At 51.8% G+C, this 24,686-nt stretch overlaps 1 protein-coding gene across 3 annotated transcripts in view; it reads right to left on the minus strand.

Moving 5' to 3' along the window:
- Positions 1 to 24,686, minus strand: part of ARHGEF17 (Rho guanine nucleotide exchange factor 17) — a 307,648-nt gene that overhangs the window by 44,575 nt on the left and 238,387 nt on the right. For all 3 annotated transcript variants that reach the window (XM_063951204.1, XM_063951202.1, XM_063951203.1), the window contains exons 7-9: positions 9,011 to 9,187; positions 3,303 to 3,353; positions 2,798 to 2,907 (exon numbers count right to left, since the gene is read on the minus strand). In XM_063951204.1, coding sequence (XP_063807274.1) covers positions 2,798 to 2,907; positions 3,303 to 3,353; positions 9,011 to 9,187 — 338 coding nt within the window. The remainder of the gene's footprint in view (positions 1 to 2,797; positions 2,908 to 3,302; positions 3,354 to 9,010; positions 9,188 to 24,686) is intronic.

Below are 24,686 nucleotides of genomic sequence, written 5' to 3' on the forward strand. Positions count from 1 at the left end.
ATTTCGTCAACTGACTTTTGTAATGTGCTAACATTATCACGTAATTCCATAACTAAAGCCATCCATTCCGGTGTCGACTCCCTAGGGGGTGACATCACCATTACCGGCAATTGCTCTGCCTCCACACCAACATCGTCCTCATACATGTCGACACACACGTACCGACACACAGCAGCCACACAGGGAATGCTCTAATCGAAGACAGGACCCTCTTAGCCCTTTGGGGAGACAGAGGGAGAGTTTGCCAGCACACACCAAAAGCGCTATAAATGTATATAAACAACCCTAGAAGGTGTTGTTTTTGATATAAGCGCTTTTAATATATCAATATCGCCAAATTATGCCCCCCTTCTCTTTGTTACCCTGTTTCTGTAGTGCAGTGCAGGGGAGAGTCCTGGGAGCCTTCCTCACCAGCGGAGCTGAGCAGGAAAATGGCGCTGAGTGCTGAGGAGAATAAGCTCCGCCCCTTTTTCGGCGGGCTTTTCTCCCGGGTTTTAAGAAAACTGGCCTGGGTTAAATACATACATATAGCCTTAATGGCTATATGTGATGTATTTATTTTGCCACTAAAGGTATTTAATATTGCTGCCCAGGGCGCCCCCAGCAGCGCCCTGCACCCTCCGTGACTGAATCAGTGAGACGTGTAGCAACAATGGCGCACAGCTGCAGTGCTGTGCGCTACCTTCATGAAGACTGAGGAGTCTTCTGCCGCCTGCTTTCCGGACCTCCGTCTTCAGCGTCTGTAAGGGGGATCGGCGGCGCGGCTCCGGGACGAACCCCAGGAGGACCTGTGTTCCGACTCCCTCTGGAGCTAAGTGTCCAGTAGCCTAAGACTCCAATCCATCCTGCACGCAGGTGAGTTGGAAATCTCTCCCCTAAGTCCCTCGATGCAGTGATCCTGTCGCCAGCAGGATTCACTGAGATTTAAACCTAAAAAAACTTTTTCTAAGCAGCTCTTTAGGAGAGCCACCTAGATTGCTCCCTTCTCGGACGGGCACAAAAACCTAACTGAGGCTTGGAGGAGGGTCATAGGGGGAGGAGCCAGTACGCACCATGTGATCCTAAAAGCTTTACTTAGATGTGCCCTGTCTCCTGCGGAGCCCGCTATTCCCCATGGTCCTGACGGAGTCCCAGCATCCACTAGGACGTTAGAGAAAAACTGCTAGCGATCAACTCGGAATGACCACCATTGTCTTTTACCGAGACATCACCCAGCAAAACAAATCTCCTCTGTTGTAATCCTGACTCGCTGTCAGCCTGCAGATCACGATACACCGGCTGCCAGCAGCCATTAAATAGAATGAATGGCTGGGGAAGTTTAGTGCTGCACTGTAGCAGATACGCAGCAGACAGCACATACCTCTGTGTGGGACCCGTGCGTCACTCTGCAGACACAGGTTACAGATCCAGCTGGGAATTCCTGTGAGCAAGGGTCAGGTTCCAGTAAACACCAGTAGCCCCAGCGCACACCCTTGCTGGGAATAATCCTCCGGGGCTCAGATTATTACAATGACCAGAGAGGGCTCCACAGCTAGGGCCCAGGCTGCGTCGTGGTTTCTGGGCTGATTTATCAACAAGTTTTTAAACTTGTCGTGGATGATAAATGGTTCTCCGGCCAATCAGCTCCCAACTGTCATTTTCAAACACAGGACAGTTGGGAGCCGATTGCTTGGAGCACCATTTATCATATGCAACGAATTTTAACTCTTATCAGGTATCTCAGGTGTTAATAGCAGTTTATACTCTTTGCTGGCCATGGTGTGTGTCCATCGAAGCTCAGGCCAAGACCAACGGAAATCTTAATACGGATCCCCCTCGATAACGCCCCTCACTCCTGGCTGTGCGAAAGTCCAACAGTTTCTGTAACTTCCTATGCCAGCCAGATGCCCGCTCATTCTTAAACTCTGAGTACAGCACCAGCTTCCGGCTGAGTACTGCTTGAGCAGCTGTTCTGGAGGGACAGTAGGTGGCGCTATGTCTTAAGGTGTCACTCTTATAGCTTCTTTTTGGTGCGTTAGTGTTCTCTGCTGTAGAATCTTGATGTCTAATTCTCCATGTAGCGTTATGAAGCTTTACATGTGGTTGTCACTGTATACTTCGACAGAGAAGCATATTCTGCAATAAAATGCTCTTTTTCACCAGAATACAATCTGTAGTGGCTTTAGAGTAGCAGCTAAATAAATATTATTATTATTATTATTACTGTGCTTTTGGTATCATGTAACCGCCAATCTGCAGGAAACTCACCTGCCCGCCACTTCTACAGTGTAAGGTACGGCTGGTCAGGATGACCCGCGCTTGCTGCCTGCATTTAAATTATTACACCCCCCCCAGCTGTCCGCAAATGAGGAGGAAGGGACGTGGCACTATGAAATGCAGCGGATCGGTGAGCACTGGCCTCCGCTGCCATAATTGTTGCTCCCTGTATATATGTAAACATGAGAAGTGTGGAACTTTAATAAACAGTCCAACGTGTCCACCATGCTTCTAGCCGGGGCTTCCATGATATCATGACCACCATCTCAACTGCTGGTTGCTGGAGTCCCAGAGGTCACGAAACCAAGTCACTAATGTCTCAAGCTAATACAGACATGAAGTAGGTGTCATTCTGCTTCCCAACTGTTAAGGGAACTGCAAATTCCAGCATGCCATGCCAGAGGTTGTCAGGCATGCTGAGACTTTGTTCTGCAGCAATTGGAAGGCCACGTGTTGCCCAAGCCTGCAGAGCACCTTCCCCAGTGCAGACCACGGTAAGCAGTGCAGGCAGCTCTCTAGAACTCGCTGTTTCGGTACTTACAGGTTTATGGAGTTGCGGCGCAGGGAACCGGACTTTCTTTTCAAGGTGGTGTAGATGAGGAGATCCGTGAAGAGGAAGAGCGAGCGATCCTTCTTCCCCCCGACAGCTTTCTGTGTGACAGAGGAACAAGACCTGAATCAGTCCTAAGTCAGACTAGAGGCGCGCGGGACTATCACAGGGACTAACAGCCGGCTCATTGCGGATCCTCTGCAAGGAACTGATAACAACTAACACCCCAACTCTTCTCTCCATATGTCATATGCCCCCGGTGGCAGAATGGGTACAGCCCCCACACCCAACCCCACCGTGTGAACTATTGGGGTTCCCCCAAGGATCCCATTAATGGCCACCTGGATTTGTACTTTGAGTGGAGTTATCCTTTCCCCTAACACCCTGGTAATTCCCCCCTCCCAGACTGTTAGGGTCATTGTGTCTTTCCACATATACAACCCCTTCCTCCAGTTATTTGAAGAGACCCATCAGACAGTCCAGGAGCTGATCTTACCACTTCCACCACCATCTCCTGCCGCACAAATCTCCGGAAGGGAACTTGCAGCTGAGGAAGAAAAGAAAAAGACTACAGCATTGCCCTATAAGGGTGACACACAGTGGTCTCTGGTGTAAGCATCCTGCACAGTGGTATATAACTTAGGGGTTTGGTATATAACATAGGGGGTATATGGGGTGGTAGAGTTTATAACATAGGGGTTGTATAGGGTGGTAAAGTATATAACATATTGGGTGTATAGGATGAGAAAGTATATAACATAGGGGGTGTATGGGGTGGCAGAGTATATAACATAGGGGATGTATGGGGTGGTAGAGTATATAACATAGAGGGTGTATGGGGTGGCAGAGTATATAACGAAGGGGGTGTATGGGGTGGTAGAGTATATAACATAGGGGGTGTATGGGGTGGTAGAGTATATAACATAGGGGGTGTATGGGGTGGTAGAGTATATAACATAAGCAGTGTTTGGGGAAGTAGAGTATATAACATAGGTGGTGTAGGGTGGTAGAGTATATAACACACGTGGTGTATGGGGTGGTAGGGTATATAACATAGGTGGTATATAGAGTGGTAGGGTATATAACATAGGGAGTGTATGGGGTGGTAGAGTATATAACATAGGCGGTGTTTGGGGTGGTAGAGCATATAATATAGGGGGTGTATGGGGTGGTAGAATATATAACATAAGGGGTGTATTAGGTGGCTGAGTATATAACAGGGTGTATGGGGTGGTAGGGTATATGACATAGGTGGTGTATAGGGTGGTAAGGTTTATAACATAGGTGGTGTATCGGGCGGTAGGGTATATAACATAGGGAGTATATAGGGTGGTAGAGTATATAACAGAGGGTGTATGGGGTGGTAGAGTATATAACATAGAGGGTGTATGGGGTGGTAGAGTATATAACAGAGGGTGTATGGGGTGGTAGAGCATAGAATATAGGGGGTGTATAGGGTGGTAGAATATATAACATATGGCGTGTATGAGGTGGTTATGTATATAACATAGAGAGTGTATGAGGTGGTAGAGTATATAACAGAGGGTGTATGGGGTGGTAGAGCATATAATATAGGGGGTGTATAGGGTGGTAGAATATATAACATATGGCGTGTATGAGGTGGTAGGGTATATAACATAGGTGGTGTATAGTATGATAGGGTATATGACACACAGTAGTTGGTGTATAGGGTGGCAGAGTATATAACATAGGTAGTATATAGGGTTTTAGGGTATATAACATAGGTGGTGTATGGGGTGGTAGGGTATATAGAGTAGGGGGTGTGAGTATAGCAGTCAGTATATAACATAGGTGGTGTATGGGATGGTAGAGTATATAACATAGGGGTGTTTGGGGTGGCAAAGTATATGACATAGGGGTTGTATGGGGTGGTAGGGTATTTAACATAGGGGGTGTTTAGGATAGTAGAGTATATAACATAGGGGTGATTTGGTGGTGGTACAGTATATACAAAAGGGTTGTATGGGGTGGCAGAGTATATAATATAGGGAGTGTATGGCAAGGTAGACTATATTACAAAGGAGCTGTTTGGGAATGTACAGTATATTACAATGGGGATCAGTATATCACATGGGGTGTATGAGGTGGTAGGTTATATAACATAGGAGGTGTATGGGGTGGTAGAATATATAACGTTAGGGGTGTATGGGATGGTAGAGTATATAACTAAGGGGGTGCACACGGTGATAGAATATATAACATAGTGGGTGTATGGGGTGGTAGCTTATATAGAGTAGGGGGTGTGGATATAACATACAGCATATAATGTAGGGGGTGTATGGGATGGTAGGGTATATAACATAAGGGCTGTATGGGGTTGATAAGGCATAGAACAGGTGGTGTATAGGGTGATAGAGTGTGTGTATATATATATATATATATATATATATATATATATATATACACTGCTCAAAAAAATAAAGGGAACACTAAAATAACACATCCTAGATCTGAATGAATGAAATATTCTTATTAAATACTTTGTTCTTTACATAGTTGAATGTGCTGACAACAAAATCACACAAGAACTATCAATGGAAATCAAATTTATTAACCCATGGAGGTCTGGATTTGGAGTCACACTCAAAATTAAAGTGGAAAAACACACTACAGGCTGTTCCAACTTTGATGTCCTTAAAACAAGCCAAATGAGGCTCAGTAGTGTGTGTGGCCTCCACGTGCCTGTATGACCTCCCTACAACGCCTGGGCATGCTCCTGATGAGGTGGCGGATGGTCTCCTGAGGGATCTCCTCCCAGACCTGGACTAAAGCATCCGCCAACTCCTGGACAGTCTGTGGTGCAACGTGGCGTTGGTGGATGGAGCGAGACATGATGTCCCAGATGTGCTCAATTGGATTCAGGTCTGGGGAACGGGCGGGCCAGTCCATAGCATCAATGCCTTCGTCTTGCAGGAATTGCTGACACACTCCAGCCACATGAGGTCTAGCATTGTCTTGCATTAGGAGGAACCCAGGGCCAACCGCACCAGCATATGGTCTCACAAGGGGTCTGAGGATCTCATCTCGGTACCTAATGGCAGTCAGGCTACCTCTGGCGAGCACATGGAGGGCTGTGCGGCCCCCCAAAGAAATGCCACCCCACACCATTACTGACCCACTGCCAAACCGGTCATGGGGGGGATTTTACAGGCAGCAGAACGTTCTCCTTGGCGTCTCCAGACTCTGTCACGTCTGTCACATGTGCTCAGTGAGAACCTGCTTTCATCTGTGAAGAGCACAGGGCGCCAGTGGCGAATTTGCCAATCTTGGTGTTCTCTGGCAAATGCCAAACGTCCTGCACGGTGATGGGCTGTAAGCACAACCTCCACCTGTGGATGTCGGGCCCTCATACCACCCTCATGGAGTCTGTTTCTGATCGTTTGAGTAGACACATGCACATTTGTGGCTTGCTGGAGGTCATTTTGCAGGGCTCTGGCAGTGCTCCTCCTGTTCCTCCTTGCACAAAGGCGGAGGTAGCGGTCCTGCTGCTGGATTGTTGCCCTCCTACGGCCTCCTCCACGTCTCCTGATGTACTGGCCTGTCTCCTGGTAGCGCCTCCATGCTCTGGACACTACGCTGACAGACACAGCAAACCTTCTTGCCACAGCTCGCATTGATGTGCCATCCTGGATGAGCTGCACTACCTGAGCCACTTGTGTGGGTTGTAGACTCCATCTCATGCTACCACTAGAGTGAAAGCACCGCCAGCTGTCTAAAGTGACCAAAACATCAGCCAGAAAGCATTGGAGCTGAGAAGTGGTCTGTGGTCACCACCTGCAGAACAACTCCTTTATTGGGGGTGTCTTGCTAATTGCCTATAATTCCCACCTGTTGTCTATTCCATTTGCACAACAGCATGTGAAATTGATTGTCAATCAGTGTTGCTTCCTAAGTGGACAGTTTGATTTCACAGAAGTGTGATTGACTTGGAGTTACATTGTGTTGTTTAAGTGTTCCCTTTATTTGAGCAGTGTATATATATATATATATATATATATATATAGAATGGTAGGGTATATAACAGAGGGTGTATAGGGTGGTAGGGTATACAACATAGGCAGTGTTTGGGGTGCTAGGGCATATAACATAGGTGGTATGTAGGACGGTAGGGTATATCCCATAGGGGGTGTATATGGTGGTAAGGTATATAACGTATGGGGTGATGGGGTACATAACAGGTGGTGCATAGGGTGATAGAGTATATAACAGTGGGTGTATGGGTGATATGGTATATAACAGGTGGTGTATAGGGTGAAAGAGTATATAACCGTGGGTGTATGGGGTAATAAGGTATATAACAGGTGGTGTATAGGGTGACAGAGGACATAAAATAGCTGGGTGTATGGGGTGGTAGGGTATACAGAGTAGGGTGTGTGGCTTTAGCAGACAGTATATAACGTAGGGGGTTTATGGGATAGTAGGGTATATAACATAGGTGGTATATAGGGGGGTAGGGTATATAACATAGTGGGTGTATGGGGTGATAGGGTATATAACAGGTGGTGTATAGGGTGGTAGGGTATATTACATAGTGGGTGTATGGGGTGATAGGGTATATAACAGGTGGTGTATAGGGTGGTAGGGTATATAACATAATGGGTGTATGGGGTGATAGGGTATATAACAGGTGGTGTATAGGGTGGTAGGGTATATTACATAGTGGGTGTATGGGGTGATAGGGTATATAACAGGTGGTGTATAGGGTGGTAGGGTATATAACATAGTGGGTGTATGGGGTGATAGGGTATATAACAGGTGGTGTATAGGGTGGAAGGGTATATTACATAGTGGGTGTATGGGGTGATAGGGTATATAACAGGTGGTGTATAGGGTGGTAGGGTATATAACATAATGGGTGTATGGGGTGATAGGGTATATAACAGGTGGTGTATAGGGTGGTAGGGTATATTACATAGTGGGTGTATGGGGTGATAGGGTATATAACAGGTGGTGTATAGGGTGGTAGGGTATATAACATAGTGGGTGTATGGGGTGATAGGGTATATAACAGGTGGTGTATAGGGTGGTAGGGTATATAACATAGTGGGTGTATGGGGTGATAGGGTATATAACAGGTGGTGTACGGGGTGAGTATATAACATATGGGGTGTATGGGGTGATAGGGTATATATCAGGTGGTGTATAGGGTGATAGCATATATATATGGGGTGGTAGGGTATATAGAGTAGGGGGTGTGGGTATAGCAGACAGTATATAACATAGGTGGTGTATGGGATGAAAGGGTATATAACATAGTGGGTGTATGGGGTGATAGAGTATATAACAGGTGGTGTATAGGGTGATAGAGTATATAATATATGGGGTGTAGGGGGGGATAGGGTATATAATGTATGGGGTGTAGGGGGGGATAGGGTATATAACATGAGGTGTATAGGGTGATAGAGTATATATATGGGGTGGTAGGGTATATAGAGTAGGGGGTGTGGGTATAGCAGACAGTATATAACATAGGTGGTGTATGGGATGGTAGGGTATATAACATATGGGGTGATAGGGTATATAACATGTGGTGTATAGGGTGATAAGAGTATATATATGGGGTGGTAGGGTATACAGAGTAGGGTGTGTGGGTATAGCAGACAGTATATAAAACGTAGGTGGTGTATAGGGTGATAGGGTATATCATATAGTGGGTGTATGGGGTGATAGGGTATATAACAGGTGGTGTATAGGATGATAAGAGTATATACTGTATATGGGGTGGTAGGGTATATAGAGTAGGGGTATAGCAGACAGTATATAACATATGGGGTGATAGGGTATATAACAGGTGGTGTATAGATGGGGTGATAGAGTATTAAAAAAAAATATATATATATATATATATATATATACACACATATATATATATATATATATATATATATATGGTAGTAGGGTATATAGAGTAGGGGTATAGCAGACCGTATATAACATATGGGGTGATAGGGTATATAACAGGTGGTGTACAGATGGGCTGATAGAGTATTTTATATATATATATATATATATATATATATATGGTAGTAGGGTATATAGAGTAGGGGTATAGCAGACCGTATATAACATATGGGGTGATAGGGATATAATAGGTGGTGTATGGGGTGATAGAGTATATATATATATATATATATATATATATATATATGGGGTGGTAGGGTATATAGACAGTATATAACATACATCCTCCATGCCCTCGATGTGGGCTTCTATCTCCTGCAGGATCCGCGTGTCCCTCTCCGCCTCCTCCGCGCTTCTCACCCCCTTGTTGATCCTCTCTGCCAGCTGCTTGATGTTCCTCTGGGCATCTAATAGGCACAGGTGGTCCGGGTGCTCCTCGGGGGTGTGTTTCAGCAGATCCTGTGAGAAAGGCAGAAGCAGGAGTGAGTGTGGAACCCGCACAGCGGCCTCTTCCCCTCCCTCCCGGGGATCACGTGTCTGTGCAGGGACACACGCTGAGGAGACAGCCATGGGTCTATATCTAACAGGGCGAGACGCATGAGGGCATACACCAACCGCCAGTGACAGGAACACGGACAGACCTTCCCAGGAGAACCAATACATTGTGCGCCTAATATCTCACGGATGTCACTGCTTCCAAGAGGACAGATGCATTCTCAGTGTTCTGGCTGCCTGCATTGTGTATTGGCAAATAGTAGACTTTTCATTGTCATTTTGGGAGCCAGAGATGCGCTCAGTTACCCAAGACACTGCAAACGCAGCATGACATTACCCAGAAAATGAGAGGATGCATTTCCATGTCTGGTCAGCAGGTGGCGCTCTGACTTCTTTCCATTGGTCTAAAGTACATGTTACATCCTTACATGTCTGCATGAGGACAAGTGTTCTTATACAGTATCATTATTTCCACAAACCTCACAGGGCCTAACACGCACAGTACTAAGGGCCTGGTACAGAGATGGAAGAAGTTAGGGCCTGGTACAGAGATGGATGCAGTTAGGGCCTGGTACGGAGATGGACACAGTTAGGGCCTGGTACAGAGATGGACGCAGTTAGGGCCTGGTACAGAGATGGACGCAGTTAGGGCCTGGTACGGAGATGGACGCAGTTAGGGACTGGTACAGAGATGGACGCAGTTAGGGCCTGGTACAGAGATGGATGCAGTTAGGGCCTGGTACGGAGATGGACACAGTTAGGGCCTGGTACAGAGATGGACGCAGTTAGGGCCTGGTACAGAGATAGATGCAGTTAGGTCTGGTACGGAGATGGACGCAGTTAGGGCCTGGTACAGAGATGGGAGCAGTTAGGGCCTGGTACAGAGATGGAAGCAGTTAGGGCCTGGTACAGAGATGGAAGCAGTTAGGGCCTGGTACAGAGATGGGCGCAGTTAGGGCCTGGTACAGAGATAGATGCAGTTAGGTCTGATACGGAGATGGACACAGTTAGGGCCTGGTACAGAGATGGACGCAGTTAGGGCCTGGTACAGAGATGGACGCAGTTAGGGCCTGGTACAGAGATGGGAGCAGTTAGGGCCTTGTACAGAGATGGAAGCAGTTAGGGCCTGGTACAGAGATGGAAGCAGTTAGGGCCTGGTACAGAGATGGGCGCAGTTAGGGCCTGGTACAGAGATAGATGCAGTTAGGTCTGGTACGGAGATGGACACAGTTAGGGCCTGGTACAGAGATGGAAGCAGTTAGGGCCTGGTACAGAGATGGGCGCAGTTAGGGCCTGGTACAGAGATGGAAGCAGTTAGGGCCTGGTACAGAGATGGACGCAGTTAGGGCCTGGTACAGAGATGGACGCAGTTAGGGCCTGGTACAGAGATGGACGCAGTTAGAGCCTGGTACAGAGATGGGCGCAGTTAGGGCCTGGTACAGAGATGGAAGCAGTTAGGGCCTGGTACAGAGATGGGCGCAGTTAGGGCCTGGTACAGAGATGGAAGCAGTTAGGGCCTGGTACAGAGATGGGCGCAGTTAGGGCCTGGTACAGAGATGGACACAGTTAGGGTCTGGTACAGAGATGGACGCAGTTAGGGCCTGGTACAGAGATGGAAGTAGTTAGGTCTGGTACAGAGATGGACGCAGTTAGGGCCTGGTACAGAGATGAGAGCAGTTAGGGCCTGGTACAGAGATGGGCGTAGTTAGGGCCTGGTACAGAGATGGGCGCAGTTAGGGCCTGGTACAGAGATGGGCGCAGTTAGGGCCTGGTACAGAGATGGAAGCAGTTAGGGCCTGGTACAGAGATGGAAGCAGTTAGGTCTGGTACAGAGATGGGAGCAGTTAGGGCCTGGTACAGAGATGGAAGCAGTTAGGGCCTGGTACAGAGATGGGAGCAGTTAGAGCCTGGTACAGAGATGGGCGCAGTTAGGGCCTGGTACAGAGATGGACGCAGTTAGGGCCTGGTACAGAGATGGACGCAGTTAGGGCCTGGTATAGAGATGGGAGCAGTTAGGTCTTATACAGTGACGGGAGCAGTTAGGGCCTGGTACAGAGATGGACACAGTTAGGGCCTGGTACAGAGATGGACACAGTTAGGGCCTGGTACAGAGATGGAAGCAGTTAGGTCTGGTACGGAGATGGACACAGTTAGGGCCTGGTACGGAGATGGACACAGTTAGGGCCTGGTACAGAGATGGACGCAGTTAGGGCCTGGTACAGAGATGGACGCAGTTAGGGCCTGGTACAGAGATGGACGCAGTTAGGGCCTGGTACAGAGATGGACACAGTTAGGGCCTGGTACAGAGATGGGCGCAGTTAGGGCCTGGTACAGAGATGGGCGCAGTTAGGGCCTGGTACAGAGATGGGCGCAGTTAGGGCCTGGTACAGAGATGGGCGCAGTTAGGGCCTGGTACAGAGATGGAAGCAGTTAGGGTCTGGTACAGAGATGGACGCAGTTAGGGCCTGGTACAGAGATGGAAGTAGTTAGGTCTGGTACAGAGATGGACGCAGTTAGGGCCTGGTACAGAGATGAGAGCAGTTAGGGCCTGGTACAGAGATGGGCGCAGTTAGGGCCTGGTACAGAGATGGACACAGTTAGGGCCTGGTACAGAGATGGACACAGTTAGGGCCTGGTACAGAGATGGACGCAGTTAGGGCCTGGTACGGAGATGGACGCAGTTAGGGCCTGGTACAGAGATGGACGCAGTTAGGGCCTGGTACAGAGATGGACACAGTTAGGGCCTGGTACAGAGATGGGCGCAGTTAGGGCCTGGTACAGAGATGGGCGCAGTTAGGGCCTGGTACAGAGATGGGCGCAGTTAGGGCCTGGTACAGAGATGGGCGCAGTTAGGGCCTGGTACAGAGATGGAAGCAGTTAGGGTCTGGTACAGAGATGGACGCAGTTAGGGCCTGGTACAGAGATGGAAGTAGTTAGGTCTGGTACAGAGATGGACGCAGTTAGGGCCTGGTACAGAGATGAGAGCAGTTAGGGCCTGGTACAGAGATGGGCGCAGTTAGGGCCTGGTACAGAGATGGGCGCAGTTAGGGCCTGGTACAGAGATGGAAGCAGTTAGGGCCTGGTACAGAGATGGAAGCAGTTAGGTCTGGTACAGAGATGGGAGCAGTTAGGGCCTGGTACAGAGATGGGAGCAGTTAGGGCCTGGTACAGAGATGGGCGCAGTTAGGGCCTGGTACAGAGATGGACGCAGTTAGGGCCTGGTACAGAGATGGACGCAGTTAGGGCCTGGTACAGAGATGGAAGCAGTTAGGTCTGGTACGGAGATGGACACAGTTAGGGCCTGGTACAGAGATGGACACAGTTAGGGCCAGGTACAGAGATGGACGCAGTTAGGGCCTGGTACAGAGATGGACGCAGTTAGGGCCTGGTACAGAGATGGACGCAGTTAGGGCCTGGTACAGAGATGGAAGCAGTTAGGGAGCAGTTAGGTCTGGTACAGAGATGGGAGCAGTTAGGGCCTGGTACAGAGATGGACGCAGTTAGGGCCTGGTACAGAGATGGAAGCAGTTAGGGTCTGGTACGGAGATGGACGCAGTTAGGGCCTGGTACAGAGATGGAAGCAGTTAGGGCCTGGTACAGAGATGGAAGCAGTTAGGGCCTGGTACAGAGATGGGAGCAGTTAGGTCTGGTACAGAGACGGGAGCAGTTAGGGCCTGGTACAGAGATGGACACAGTTAGGGCCTGGTACAGAGATGGACACAGTTAGGGCCTGGTACAGAGATGGACACAGTTAGGGCCTGGTACAGAGATGGACACAGTTAGGGCCTGGTACAGAGATGGAAGCAGTTAGGTCTGGTACGGAGATGGATGCAGTTAGGTCTGGTACGGAGATGGGAGCAGTTAGGTCTGGTACAGAGATGGGAGCAGTTAGGTCTGGTACAGAGATGGGAGCAGTTAGGGCCTGGTACAGAGATGGACACAGTTAGGGCCTGGTACAGAGATTGACACAGTTAGGGCCTGGTACAGAGATTGACACAGTTAGGGCCTGGTACAGAGATGGACACAGTTAGGGCCTGGTACAGAGATGGACACAGTTAGGGCCTGGTACAGAGATGGGAGCAGTTAGGGCCTGGTACAGAGATGGAAGCAGTTAGGGCCTGGTACAGAGATGGAAGCAGTTAGGGCCTGGTACAGAGATGGGCGCAGTTAGGGCCTGGTACAGAGATAGATGCAGTTAGGTCTGGTACGGAGATGGACACAGTTAGGGCCTGGTACAGAGATGGAAGCAGTTAGGGCCTGGTACAGAGATGGGCGCAGTTAGGGCCTGGTACAGAGATGGAAGCAGTTAGGGCCTGGTACAGAGATGGACGCAGTTAGGGCCTGGTACAGAGATGGACGCAGTTAGGGCCTGGTACAGAGATGGACGCAGTTAGGGCCTGGTACAGAGATGGGCGCAGTTAGGGCCTGGTACAGAGATGGAAGCAGTTAGGGCCTGGTACAGAGATGGGCGCAGTTAGGGCCTGGTACAGAGATGGAAGCCGTTAGGGCCTGGTACAGAGATGGGCGCAGTTAGGGCCTGGTACAGAGATGGACACAGTTAGGGTCTGGTACAGAGATGGACGCAGTTAGGGCCTGGTACAGAGATGGAAGTAGTTAGGTCTGGTACAGGGACGGACGCAGTTAGGGCCTGGTACAGAGATGAGAGCAGTTAGGGCCTGGTACAGAGATGGGCGTAGTTAGGGCCTGGTACAGAGATGGGCGCAGTTAGGGCCTGGTACAGAGATGGGCGCAGTTAGGGCCTGGTACAGAGATGGAAGCAGTCAGGGCCTGGTACAGAGATGGGCGCAGTTAGGGCCTGGTACAGAGATGGACACAGTTAGGGTCTGGTACAGAGATGGACGCAGTTAGGGCCTGGTACAGAGATGGAAGTAGTTAGGTCTGGTACAGAGATGGACGCAGTTAGGGCCTGGTACAGAGATGAGAGCAGTTAGGGCCTGGTACAGAGATGGGCGTAGTTAGGGCCTGGTACAGAGATGGGCGCAGTTAGGGCCTGGTACAGAGATGGGCGCAGTTAGGGCCTGGTACAGAGATGGAAGCAGTTAGGGCCTGGTACAGAGATGGAAGCAGTTAGGTCTGGTACAGAGATGGGAGCAGTTAGGGCCTGGTACAGAGATGGAAGCAGTTAGGGCCTGGTACAGAGATGGGAGCAGTTAGGGCCTGGTACAGAGATGGGCGCAGTTAGGGCCTGGTACAGAGATGGACGCAGTTAGGGCCTGGTACAGAGATGGACGCAGTTAGGGCCTGGTATAGAGATGGGAGCAGTTAGGTCTTATACAGTGACGGGAGCAGTTAGGGCCTGGTACAGAGATGGACACAGTTAGGGCCTGGTACAGAGATGGACACAGTTAGGGCCTGGTACAGAGATGGAAGCAGTTAGGTCTGGTACGGAGATGGACACAGTTAGGGCCTGGTACGGAGATGGACACAGTTAGGGCCTGGTACAGAGATGGACGCAGTTAGGGCCTGGTACAGAGATGGACGCAGTTAGGGCCTGGTACAGAGATGGACGCAGTTAGGGCCTGGTACAGAGATGGACACAGTTAGGGCCTGGTACAGAGATGGGCGCAGTTAGGGCCTGGTACAGAGATGGGCGCAGTTAGGGCCTGGTACAGAGATGGGCGCAGTTAGGGCCTGGTACAGAGATGGGCGCAGTTAGGGCCTGGTACAGAGATGGAAGCAGTTAGGGTCTGGTACAGAGATGGACGCAGTTAGGGCCTGGTACAGAGATGGAAGTAGTTAGGTCTGGTACAGAGATGGACGCAGTTAGGGCCTGGTACAGAGATGAGAGCAGTTAGGGCCTGGTACAGAGATGGGCGCAGTTAGGGCCTGGTACAGAGATGGACACAGTTAGGGCCTGGTACAGAGATGGACACAGTTAGGGCCTGGTACAGAGATGGACGCAGTTAGGGCCTGGTACGGAGATGGACGCAGTTAGGGCCTGGTACAGAGATGGACGCAGTTAGGGCCTGGTACAGAGATGGACACAGTTAGGGCCTGGTACAGAGATGGGCGCAGTTAGGGCCTGGTACAGAGATGGGCGCAGTTAGGGCCTGGTACAGAGATGGGCGCAGTTAGGGCCTGGTACAGAGATGGGCGCAGTTAGGGCCTGGTACAGAGATGGAAGCAGTTAGGGTCTGGTACAGAGATGGACGCAGTTAGGGCCTGGTACAGAGATGGAAGTAGTTAGGTCTGGTACAGAGATGGACGCAGTTAGGGCCTGGTACAGAGATGAGAGCAGTTAGGGCCTGGTACAGAGATGGGCGCAGTTAGGGCCTGGTACAGAGATGGGCGCAGTTAGGGCCTGGTACAGAGATGGGCGCAGTTAGGGCCTGGTACAGAGATGGAAGCAGTTAGGGCCTGGTACAGAGATGGAAGCAGTTAGGTCTGGTACAGAGATGGGAGCAGTTAGGGCCTGGTACAGAGATGGGAGCAGTTAGGGCCTGGTACAGAGATGGGCGCAGTTAGGGCCTGGTACAGAGATGGACGCAGTTAGGGCCTGGTACAGAGATGGACGCAGTTAGGGCCTGGTACAGAGATGGAAGCAGTTAGGTCTGGTACGGAGATGGACACAGTTAGGGCCTGGTACAGAGATGGACACAGTTAGGGCCAGGTACAGAGATGGACGCAGTTAGGGCCTGGTACAGAGATGGACGCAGTTAGGGCCTGGTACAGAGATGGACGCAGTTAGGGCCTGGTACAGAGATGGAAGCAGTTAGGGAGCAGTTAGGTCTGGTACAGAGATGGGAGCAGTTAGGGCCTGGTACAGAGATGGACGCAGTTAGGGCCTGGTACAGAGATGGAAGCAGTTAGGGTCTGGTACGGAGATGGACGCAGTTAGGGCCTGGTACAGAGATGGAAGCAGTTAGGGCCTGGTACAGAGATGGAAGCAGTTAGGGCCTGGTACAGAGATGGGAGCAGTTAGGTCTGGTACAGAGACGGGAGCAGTTAGGGCCTGGTACAGAGATGGACACAGTTAGGGCCTGGTACAGAGATGGACACAGTTAGGGCCTGGTACAGAGATGGACACAGTTAGGGCCTGGTACAGAGATGGACACAGTTAGGGCCTGGTACAGAGATGGAAGCAGTTAGGTCTGGTACGGAGATGGATGCAGTTAGGTCTGGTACGGAGATGGGAGCAGTTAGGTCTGGTACAGAGATGGGAGCAGTTAGGTCTGGTACAGAGATGGGAGCAGTTAGGGCCTGGTACAGAGATGGACACAGTTAGGGCCTGGTACAGAGATTGACACAGTTAGGGCCTGGTACAGAGATTGACACAGTTAGGGCCTGGTACAGAGATGGACACAGTTAGGGCCTGGTACAGAGATGGACACAGTTAGGGCCTGGTACAGAGATGGGAGCAGTTAGGGCCTGGTACAGAGATGGAAGCAGTTAGGGCCTGGTACAGAGATGGAAGCAGTTAGGGCCTGGTACAGAGATGGGCGCAGTTAGGGCCTGGTACAGAGATAGATGCAGTTAGGTCTGGTACGGAGATGGACACAGTTAGGGCCTGGTACAGAGATGGAAGCAGTTAGGGCCTGGTACAGAGATGGGCGCAGTTAGGGCCTGGTACAGAGATGGAAGCAGTTAGGGCCTGGTACAGAGATGGACGCAGTTAGGGCCTGGTACAGAGATGGACGCAGTTAGGGCCTGGTACAGAGATGGACGCAGTTAGGGCCTGGTACAGAGATGGGCGCAGTTAGGGCCTGGTACAGAGATGGAAGCAGTTAGGGCCTGGTACAGAGATGGGCGCAGTTAGGGCCTGGTACAGAGATGGAAGCCGTTAGGGCCTGGTACAGAGATGGGCGCAGTTAGGGCCTGGTACAGAGATGGACACAGTTAGGGTCTGGTACAGAGATGGACGCAGTTAGGGCCTGGTACAGAGATGGAAGTAGTTAGGTCTGGTACAGAGACGGACGCAGTTAGGGCCTGGTACAGAGATGAGAGCAGTTAGGGCCTGGTACAGAGATGGGCGTAGTTAGGGCCTGGTACAGAGATGGGCGCAGTTAGGGCCTGGTACAGAGATGGGCGCAGTTAGGGCCTGGTACAGAGATGGAAGCAGTCAGGGCCTGGTACAGAGATGGGCGCAGTTAGGGCCTGGTACAGAGATGGACACAGTTAGGGTCTGGTACAGAGATGGACGCAGTTAGGGCCTGGTACAGAGATGGAAGTAGTTAGGTCTGGTACAGAGATGGACGCAGTTAGGGCCTGGTACAGAGATGAGAGCAGTTAGGGCCTGGTACAGAGATGGGCGTAGTTAGGGCCTGGTACAGAGATGGGCGCAGTTAGGGCCTGGTACAGAGATGGGCGCAGTTAGGGCCTGGTACAGAGATGGAAGCAGTTAGGGCCTGGTACAGAGATGGAAGCAGTTAGGTCTGGTACAGAGATGGGAGCAGTTAGGGCCTGGTACAGAGATGGGCGCAGTTAGGGCCTGGTACAGAGATGGACGCAGTTAGGGCCTGGTACAGAGATGGACGCAGTTAGGGCCTGGTATAGAGATGGGAGCAGTTAGGTCTTATACAGTGACGGGAGCAGTTAGGGCCTGGTACAGAGATGGACACAGTTAGGGCCTGGTACAGAGATGGACACAGTTAGGGCCTGGTACAGAGATGGAAGCAGTTAGGTCTGGTACGGAGATGGACACAGTTAGGGCCTGGTACGGAGATGGACACAGTTAGGGCCTGGTACAGAGATGGACGCAGTTAGGGCCTGGTACAGAGATGGACGCAGTTAGGGCCTGGTACAGAGATGGACGCAGTTAGGGCCTGGTACAGAGATGGACGCAGTTAGGGCCTGGTACAGAGATGGACACAGTTAGGGCCTGGTACAGAGATGGGCGCAGTTAGGGCCTGGTACAGAGATGGGCGCAGTTAGGGCCTGGTACAGAGATGGGCGCAGTTAGGGCCTGGTACAGAGATGGGCGCAGTTAGGGCCTGGTACAGAGATGGAAGCAGTTAGGGTCTGGTACAGAGATGGACGCAGTTAGGGCCTGGTACAGAGATGGAAGTAGTTAGGTCTGGTACAGAGATGGACGCAGTTAGGGCCTGGTACAGAGATGAGAGCAGTTAGGGCCTGGTACAGAGATGGGCGCAGTTAGGGCCTGGTACAGAGATGGACACAGTTAGGGCCTGGTACAGAGATGGACACAGTTAGGGCCTGGTACAGAGATGGACGCAGTTAGGGCCTGGTACGGAGATGGACGCAGTTAGGGCCTGGTACAGAGATGGACGCAGTTAGGGCCTGGTACAGAGATGGACACAGTTAGGGCCTGGTACAGAGATGGGCGCAGTTAGGGCCTGGTACAGAGATGGGCGCAGTTAGGGCCTGGTACAGAGATGGGCGCAGTTAGGGCCTGGTACAGAGATGGGCGCAGTTAGGGCCTGGTACAGAGATGGAAGCAGTTAGGGTCTGGTACAGAGATGGACGCAGTTAGGGCCTGGTACAGAGATGGAAGTAGTTAGGTCTGGTACAGAGATGGACGCAGTTAGGGCCTGGTACAGAGATGAGAGCAGTTAGGGCCTGGTACAGAGATGGGCGCAGTTAGGGCCTGGTACAGAGATGGGCGCAGTTAGGGCCTGGTACAGAGATGGGCGCAGTTAGGGCCTGGTACAGAGATGGAAGCAGTTAGGGCCTGGTACAGAGATGGAAGCAGTTAGGTCTGGTACAGAGATGGGAGCAGTTAGGGCCTGGTACAGAGATGGGAGCAGTTAGGGCCTGGTACAGAGATGGGCGCAGTTAGGGCCTGGTACAGAGATGGACGCAGTTAGGGCCTGGTACAGAGATGGACGCAGTTAGGGCCTGGTACAGAGATGGAAGCAGTTAGGTCTGGTACGGAGATGGACACAGTTAGGGCCTGGTACAGAGATGGACACAGTTAGGGCCAGGTACAGAGATGGACGCAGTTAGGGCCTGGTACAGAGATGGACGCAGTTAGGGCCTGGTACAGAGATGGACGCAGTTAGGGCCTGGTACAGAGATGGAAGCAGTTAGGGAGCAGTTAGGTCTGGTACAGAGATGGGAGCAGTTAGGGCCTGGTACAGAGATGGACGCAGTTAGGGCCTGGTACAGAGATGGAAGCAGTTAGGGTCTGGTACGGAGATGGACGCAGTTAGGGCCTGGTACAGAGATGGAAGCAGTTAGGGCCTGGTACAGAGATGGAAGCAGTTAGGGCCTGGTACAGAGATGGGAGCAGTTAGGTCTGGTACAGAGACGGGAGCAGTTAGGGCCTGGTACAGAGATGGACACAGTTAGGGCCTGGTACAGAGATGGACACAGTTAGGGCCTGGTACAGAGATGGACACAGTTAGGGCCTGGTACAGAGATGGACACAGTTAGGGCCTGGTACAGAGATGGAAGCAGTTAGGTCTGGTACGGAGATGGATGCAGTTAGGTCTGGTACGGAGATGGGAGCAGTTAGGTCTGGTACAGAGATGGGAGCAGTTAGGTCTGGTACAGAGATGGGAGCAGTTAGGGCCTGGTACAGAGATGGACACAGTTAGGGCCTGGTACAGAGATTGACACAGTTAGGGCCTGGTACAGAGATTGACACAGTTAGGGCCTGGTACAGAGATGGACACAGTTAGGGCCTGGTACAGAGATGGACACAGTTAGGGCCTGGTACAGAGATGGGAGCAGTTAGGGCCTGGTACAGAGATGGAAGCAGTTAGGGCCTGGTACAGAGATGGAAGCAGTTAGGGCCTGGTACAGAGATGGGCGCAGTTAGGGCCTGGTACAGAGATAGATGCAGTTAGGTCTGGTACGGAGATGGACACAGTTAGGGCCTGGTACAGAGATGGAAGCAGTTAGGGCCTGGTACAGAGATGGGCGCAGTTAGGGCCTGGTACAGAGATGGAAGCAGTTAGGGCCTGGTACAGAGATGGACGCAGTTAGGGCCTGGTACAGAGATGGACGCAGTTAGGGCCTGGTACAGAGATGGACGCAGTTAGGGCCTGGTACAGAGATGGGCGCAGTTAGGGCCTGGTACAGAGATGGAAGCAGTTAGGGCCTGGTACAGAGATGGGCGCAGTTAGGGCCTGGTACAGAGATGGAAGCCGTTAGGGCCTGGTACAGAGATGGGCGCAGTTAGGGCCTGGTACAGAGATGGACACAGTTAGGGTCTGGTACAGAGATGGACGCAGTTAGGGCCTGGTACAGAGATGGAAGTAGTTAGGTCTGGTACAGAGACGGACGCAGTTAGGGCCTGGTACAGAGATGAGAGCAGTTAGGGCCTGGTACAGAGATGGAAGCAGTTAGGGTCTGGTACAGAGATGGACGCAGTTAGGGCCTGGTACAGAGATGGAAGTAGTTAGGTCTGGTACAGAGATGGACGCAGTTAGGGCCTGGTACAGAGATGAGAGCAGTTAGGGCCTGGTACAGAGATGGGCGCAGTTAGGGCCTGGTACAGAGATGGACACAGTTAGGGCCTGGTACAGAGATGGACACAGTTAGGGCCTGGTACAGAGATGGACGCAGTTAGGGCCTGGTACGGAGATGGACGCAGTTAGGGCCTGGTACAGAGATGGACGCAGTTAGGGCCTGGTACAGAGATGGACACAGTTAGGGCCTGGTACAGAGATGGGCGCAGTTAGGGCCTGGTACAGAGATGGGCGCAGTTAGGGCCTGGTACAGAGATGGGCGCAGTTAGGGCCTGGTACAGAGATGGGCGCAGTTAGGGCCTGGTACAGAGATGGAAGCAGTTAGGGTCTGGTACAGAGATGGACGCAGTTAGGGCCTGGTACAGAGATGGAAGTAGTTAGGTCTGGTACAGAGATGGACGCAGTTAGGGCCTGGTACAGAGATGAGAGCAGTTAGGGCCTGGTACAGAGATGGGCGCAGTTAGGGCCTGGTACAGAGATGGGCGCAGTTAGGGCCTGGTACAGAGATGGGCGCAGTTAGGGCCTGGTACAGAGATGGAAGCAGTTAGGGCCTGGTACAGAGATGGAAGCAGTTAGGTCTGGTACAGAGATGGGAGCAGTTAGGGCCTGGTACAGAGATGGGAGCAGTTAGGGCCTGGTACAGAGATGGGCGCAGTTAGGGCCTGGTACAGAGATGGACGCAGTTAGGGCCTGGTACAGAGATGGACGCAGTTAGGGCCTGGTACAGAGATGGAAGCAGTTAGGTCTGGTACGGAGATGGACACAGTTAGGGCCTGGTACAGAGATGGACACAGTTAGGGCCAGGTACAGAGATGGACGCAGTTAGGGCCTGGTACAGAGATGGACGCAGTTAGGGCCTGGTACAGAGATGGACGCAGTTAGGGCCTGGTACAGAGATGGAAGCAGTTAGGGAGCAGTTAGGTCTGGTACAGAGATGGGAGCAGTTAGGGCCTGGTACAGAGATGGACGCAGTTAGGGCCTGGTACAGAGATGGAAGCAGTTAGGGTCTGGTACGGAGATGGACGCAGTTAGGGCCTGGTACAGAGATGGAAGCAGTTAGGGCCTGGTACAGAGATGGAAGCAGTTAGGGCCTGGTACAGAGATGGGAGCAGTTAGGTCTGGTACAGAGACGGGAGCAGTTAGGGCCTGGTACAGAGATGGACACAGTTAGGGCCTGGTACAGAGATGGACACAGTTAGGGCCTGGTACAGAGATGGACACAGTTAGGGCCTGGTACAGAGATGGACACAGTTAGGGCCTGGTACAGAGATGGAAGCAGTTAGGTCTGGTACGGAGATGGATGCAGTTAGGTCTGGTACGGAGATGGGAGCAGTTAGGTCTGGTACAGAGATGGGAGCAGTTAGGTCTGGTACAGAGATGGGAGCAGTTAGGGCCTGGTACAGAGATGGACACAGTTAGGGCCTGGTACAGAGATTGACACAGTTAGGGCCTGGTACAGAGATTGACACAGTTAGGGCCTGGTACAGAGATGGACACAGTTAGGGCCTGGTACAGAGATGGACACAGTTAGGGCCTGGTACAGAGATGGGAGCAGTTAGGGCCTGGTACAGAGATGGAAGCAGTTAGGGCCTGGTACAGAGATGGAAGCAGTTAGGGCCTGGTACAGAGATGGGCGCAGTTAGGGCCTGGTACAGAGATAGATGCAGTTAGGTCTGGTACGGAGATGGACACAGTTAGGGCCTGGTACAGAGATGGAAGCAGTTAGGGCCTGGTACAGAGATGGGCGCAGTTAGGGCCTGGTACAGAGATGGAAGCAGTTAGGGCCTGGTACAGAGATGGACGCAGTTAGGGCCTGGTACAGAGATGGACGCAGTTAGGGCCTGGTACAGAGATGGACGCAGTTAGGGCCTGGTACAGAGATGGGCGCAGTTAGGGCCTGGTACAGAGATGGAAGCAGTTAGGGCCTGGTACAGAGATGGGCGCAGTTAGGGCCTGGTACAGAGATGGAAGCCGTTAGGGCCTGGTACAGAGATGGGCGCAGTTAGGGCCTGGTACAGAGATGGACGCAGTTAGGGTCTGGTACAGAGATGGACGCAGTTAGGGCCTGGTACAGAGATGGAAGTAGTTAGGTCTGGTACAGAGACGGACGCAGTTAGGGCCTGGTACAGAGATGAGAGCAGTTAGGGCCTGGTACAGAGATGGGCGTAGTTAGGGCCTGGTACAGAGATGGGCGCAGTTAGGGCCTGGTACAGAGATGGGCGCAGTTAGGGCCTGGTACAGAGATGGAAGCAGTTAGGGCCTGGTACAGAGATGGAAGCAGTTAGGTCTGGTACAGAGATGGGAGCAGTTAGGGCCTGGTACAGAGATGGAAGCAGTTAGGGCCTGGTACAGAGATGGGAGCAGTTAGGGCCTGGTACAGAGATGGGCGCAGTTAGGGCCTGGTACAGAGATGGACGCAGTTAGGGCCTGGTACAGAGATGGACGCAGTTAGGGCCTGGTACAGAGATGGGAGCAGTTAGGTCTTATACAGTGACGGGAGCAGTTAGGGCCTGGTACAGAGATGGACACAGTTAGGGCCTGGTACAGAGATGGACACAGTTAGGGCCTGGTACAGAGATGGAAGCAGTTAGGTCTGGTACGGAGATGGACACAGTTAGGGCCTGGTACAGAGATGGACACAGTTAGGGCCTGGTACAGAGATGGACGCAGTTAGGGCCTGGTACAGAGATGGACGCAGTTAGGGCCTGGTACAGAGATGGGCGCAGTTAGGGCCTGGTACAGAGATGGGCGCAGTTAGGGCCTGGTACAGAGATGGGCGCAGTTAGGGCCTGGTACAGAGATGGGCGCAGTTAGGGCCTGGTACAGAGATGGGCGCAGTTAGGGCCTGGTACAGAGATGGAAGCAGTTAGGGTCTGGTACAGAGATGGACGCAGTTAGGGCCTGGTACAGAGATGGAAGTAGTTAGGTCTGGTACAGAGATGGACGCAGTTAGGGCCTGGTACAGAGATGAGAGCAGTTAGGGCCTGGTACAGAGATGGGCGCAGTTAGGGCCTGGTACAGAGATGGACACAGTTAGGGCCTGGTACAGAGATGGACGCAGTTAGGGCCTGGTACAGAGATGGACGCAGTTAGGGCCTGGTACAGAGATGGACGCAGTTAGGGCCTGGTACAGAGATGGACGCAGTTAGGGCCTGGTACAGAGATGGACACAGTTAGGGCCTGGTACAGAGATGGGCGCAGTTAGGGCCTGGTACAGAGAGGGGCGCAGTTAGGGCCTGGTACAGAGATGGGCGCAGTTAGGGCCTGGTACAGAGATGGGCGCAGTTAGGGCCTGGTACAGAGATGGAAGCAGTTAGGGTCTGGTACAGAGATGGACGCAGTTAGGGCCTGGTACAGAGATGAGAGCAGTTAGGGCCTGGTACAGAGATGGGCGCAGTTAGGGCCTGGTACAGAGATGGGCGCAGTTAGGGCCTGGTACAGAGATGGGCGCAGTTAGGGCCTGGTACAGAGATGGAAGCAGTTAGGGCCTGGTACAGAGATGGAAGCAGTTAGGTCTGGTACAGAGATGGGAGCAGTTAGGGCCTGGTACAGAGATGGGAGCAGTTAGGGCCTGGTACAGAGATGGGCGCAGTTAGGGCCTGGTACAGAGATGGACGCAGTTAGGGCCTGGTACAGAGATGGACGCAGTTAGGGCCTGGTACAGAGATGGAAGCAGTTAGGTCTGGTACGGAGATGGACACAGTTAGGGCCTGGTACAGAGATGGACGCAGTTAGGGCCTGGTACAGAGATGGACGCAGTTAGGGCCTGGTACAGAGATGGACGCAGTTAGGGCCTGGTACAGAGATGGAAGCAGTTAGGGAGCAGTTAGGTCTGGTACAGAGATGGGAGCAGTTAGGGCCTGGTACAGAGATGGACGCAGTTAGGGCCTGGTACAGAGATGGAAGCAGTTAGGGTCTGGTACGGAGATGGACGCAGTTAGGGCCTGGTACAGAGATGGAAGCAGTTAGGGCCTGGTACAGAGATGGAAGCAGTTAGGGTCTGGTACGGAGATGGACGCAGTTAGGGCCTGGTACAGAGATGGAAGCAGTTAGGGCCTGGTACAGAGATG

The sequence above is a fragment of the Pseudophryne corroboree genome, chromosome 2 (genome assembly GCF_028390025.1).
Source record: "Pseudophryne corroboree isolate aPseCor3 chromosome 2, aPseCor3.hap2, whole genome shotgun sequence".
Lineage (NCBI taxonomy): Eukaryota > Metazoa > Chordata > Amphibia > Anura > Myobatrachidae > Pseudophryne > Pseudophryne corroboree.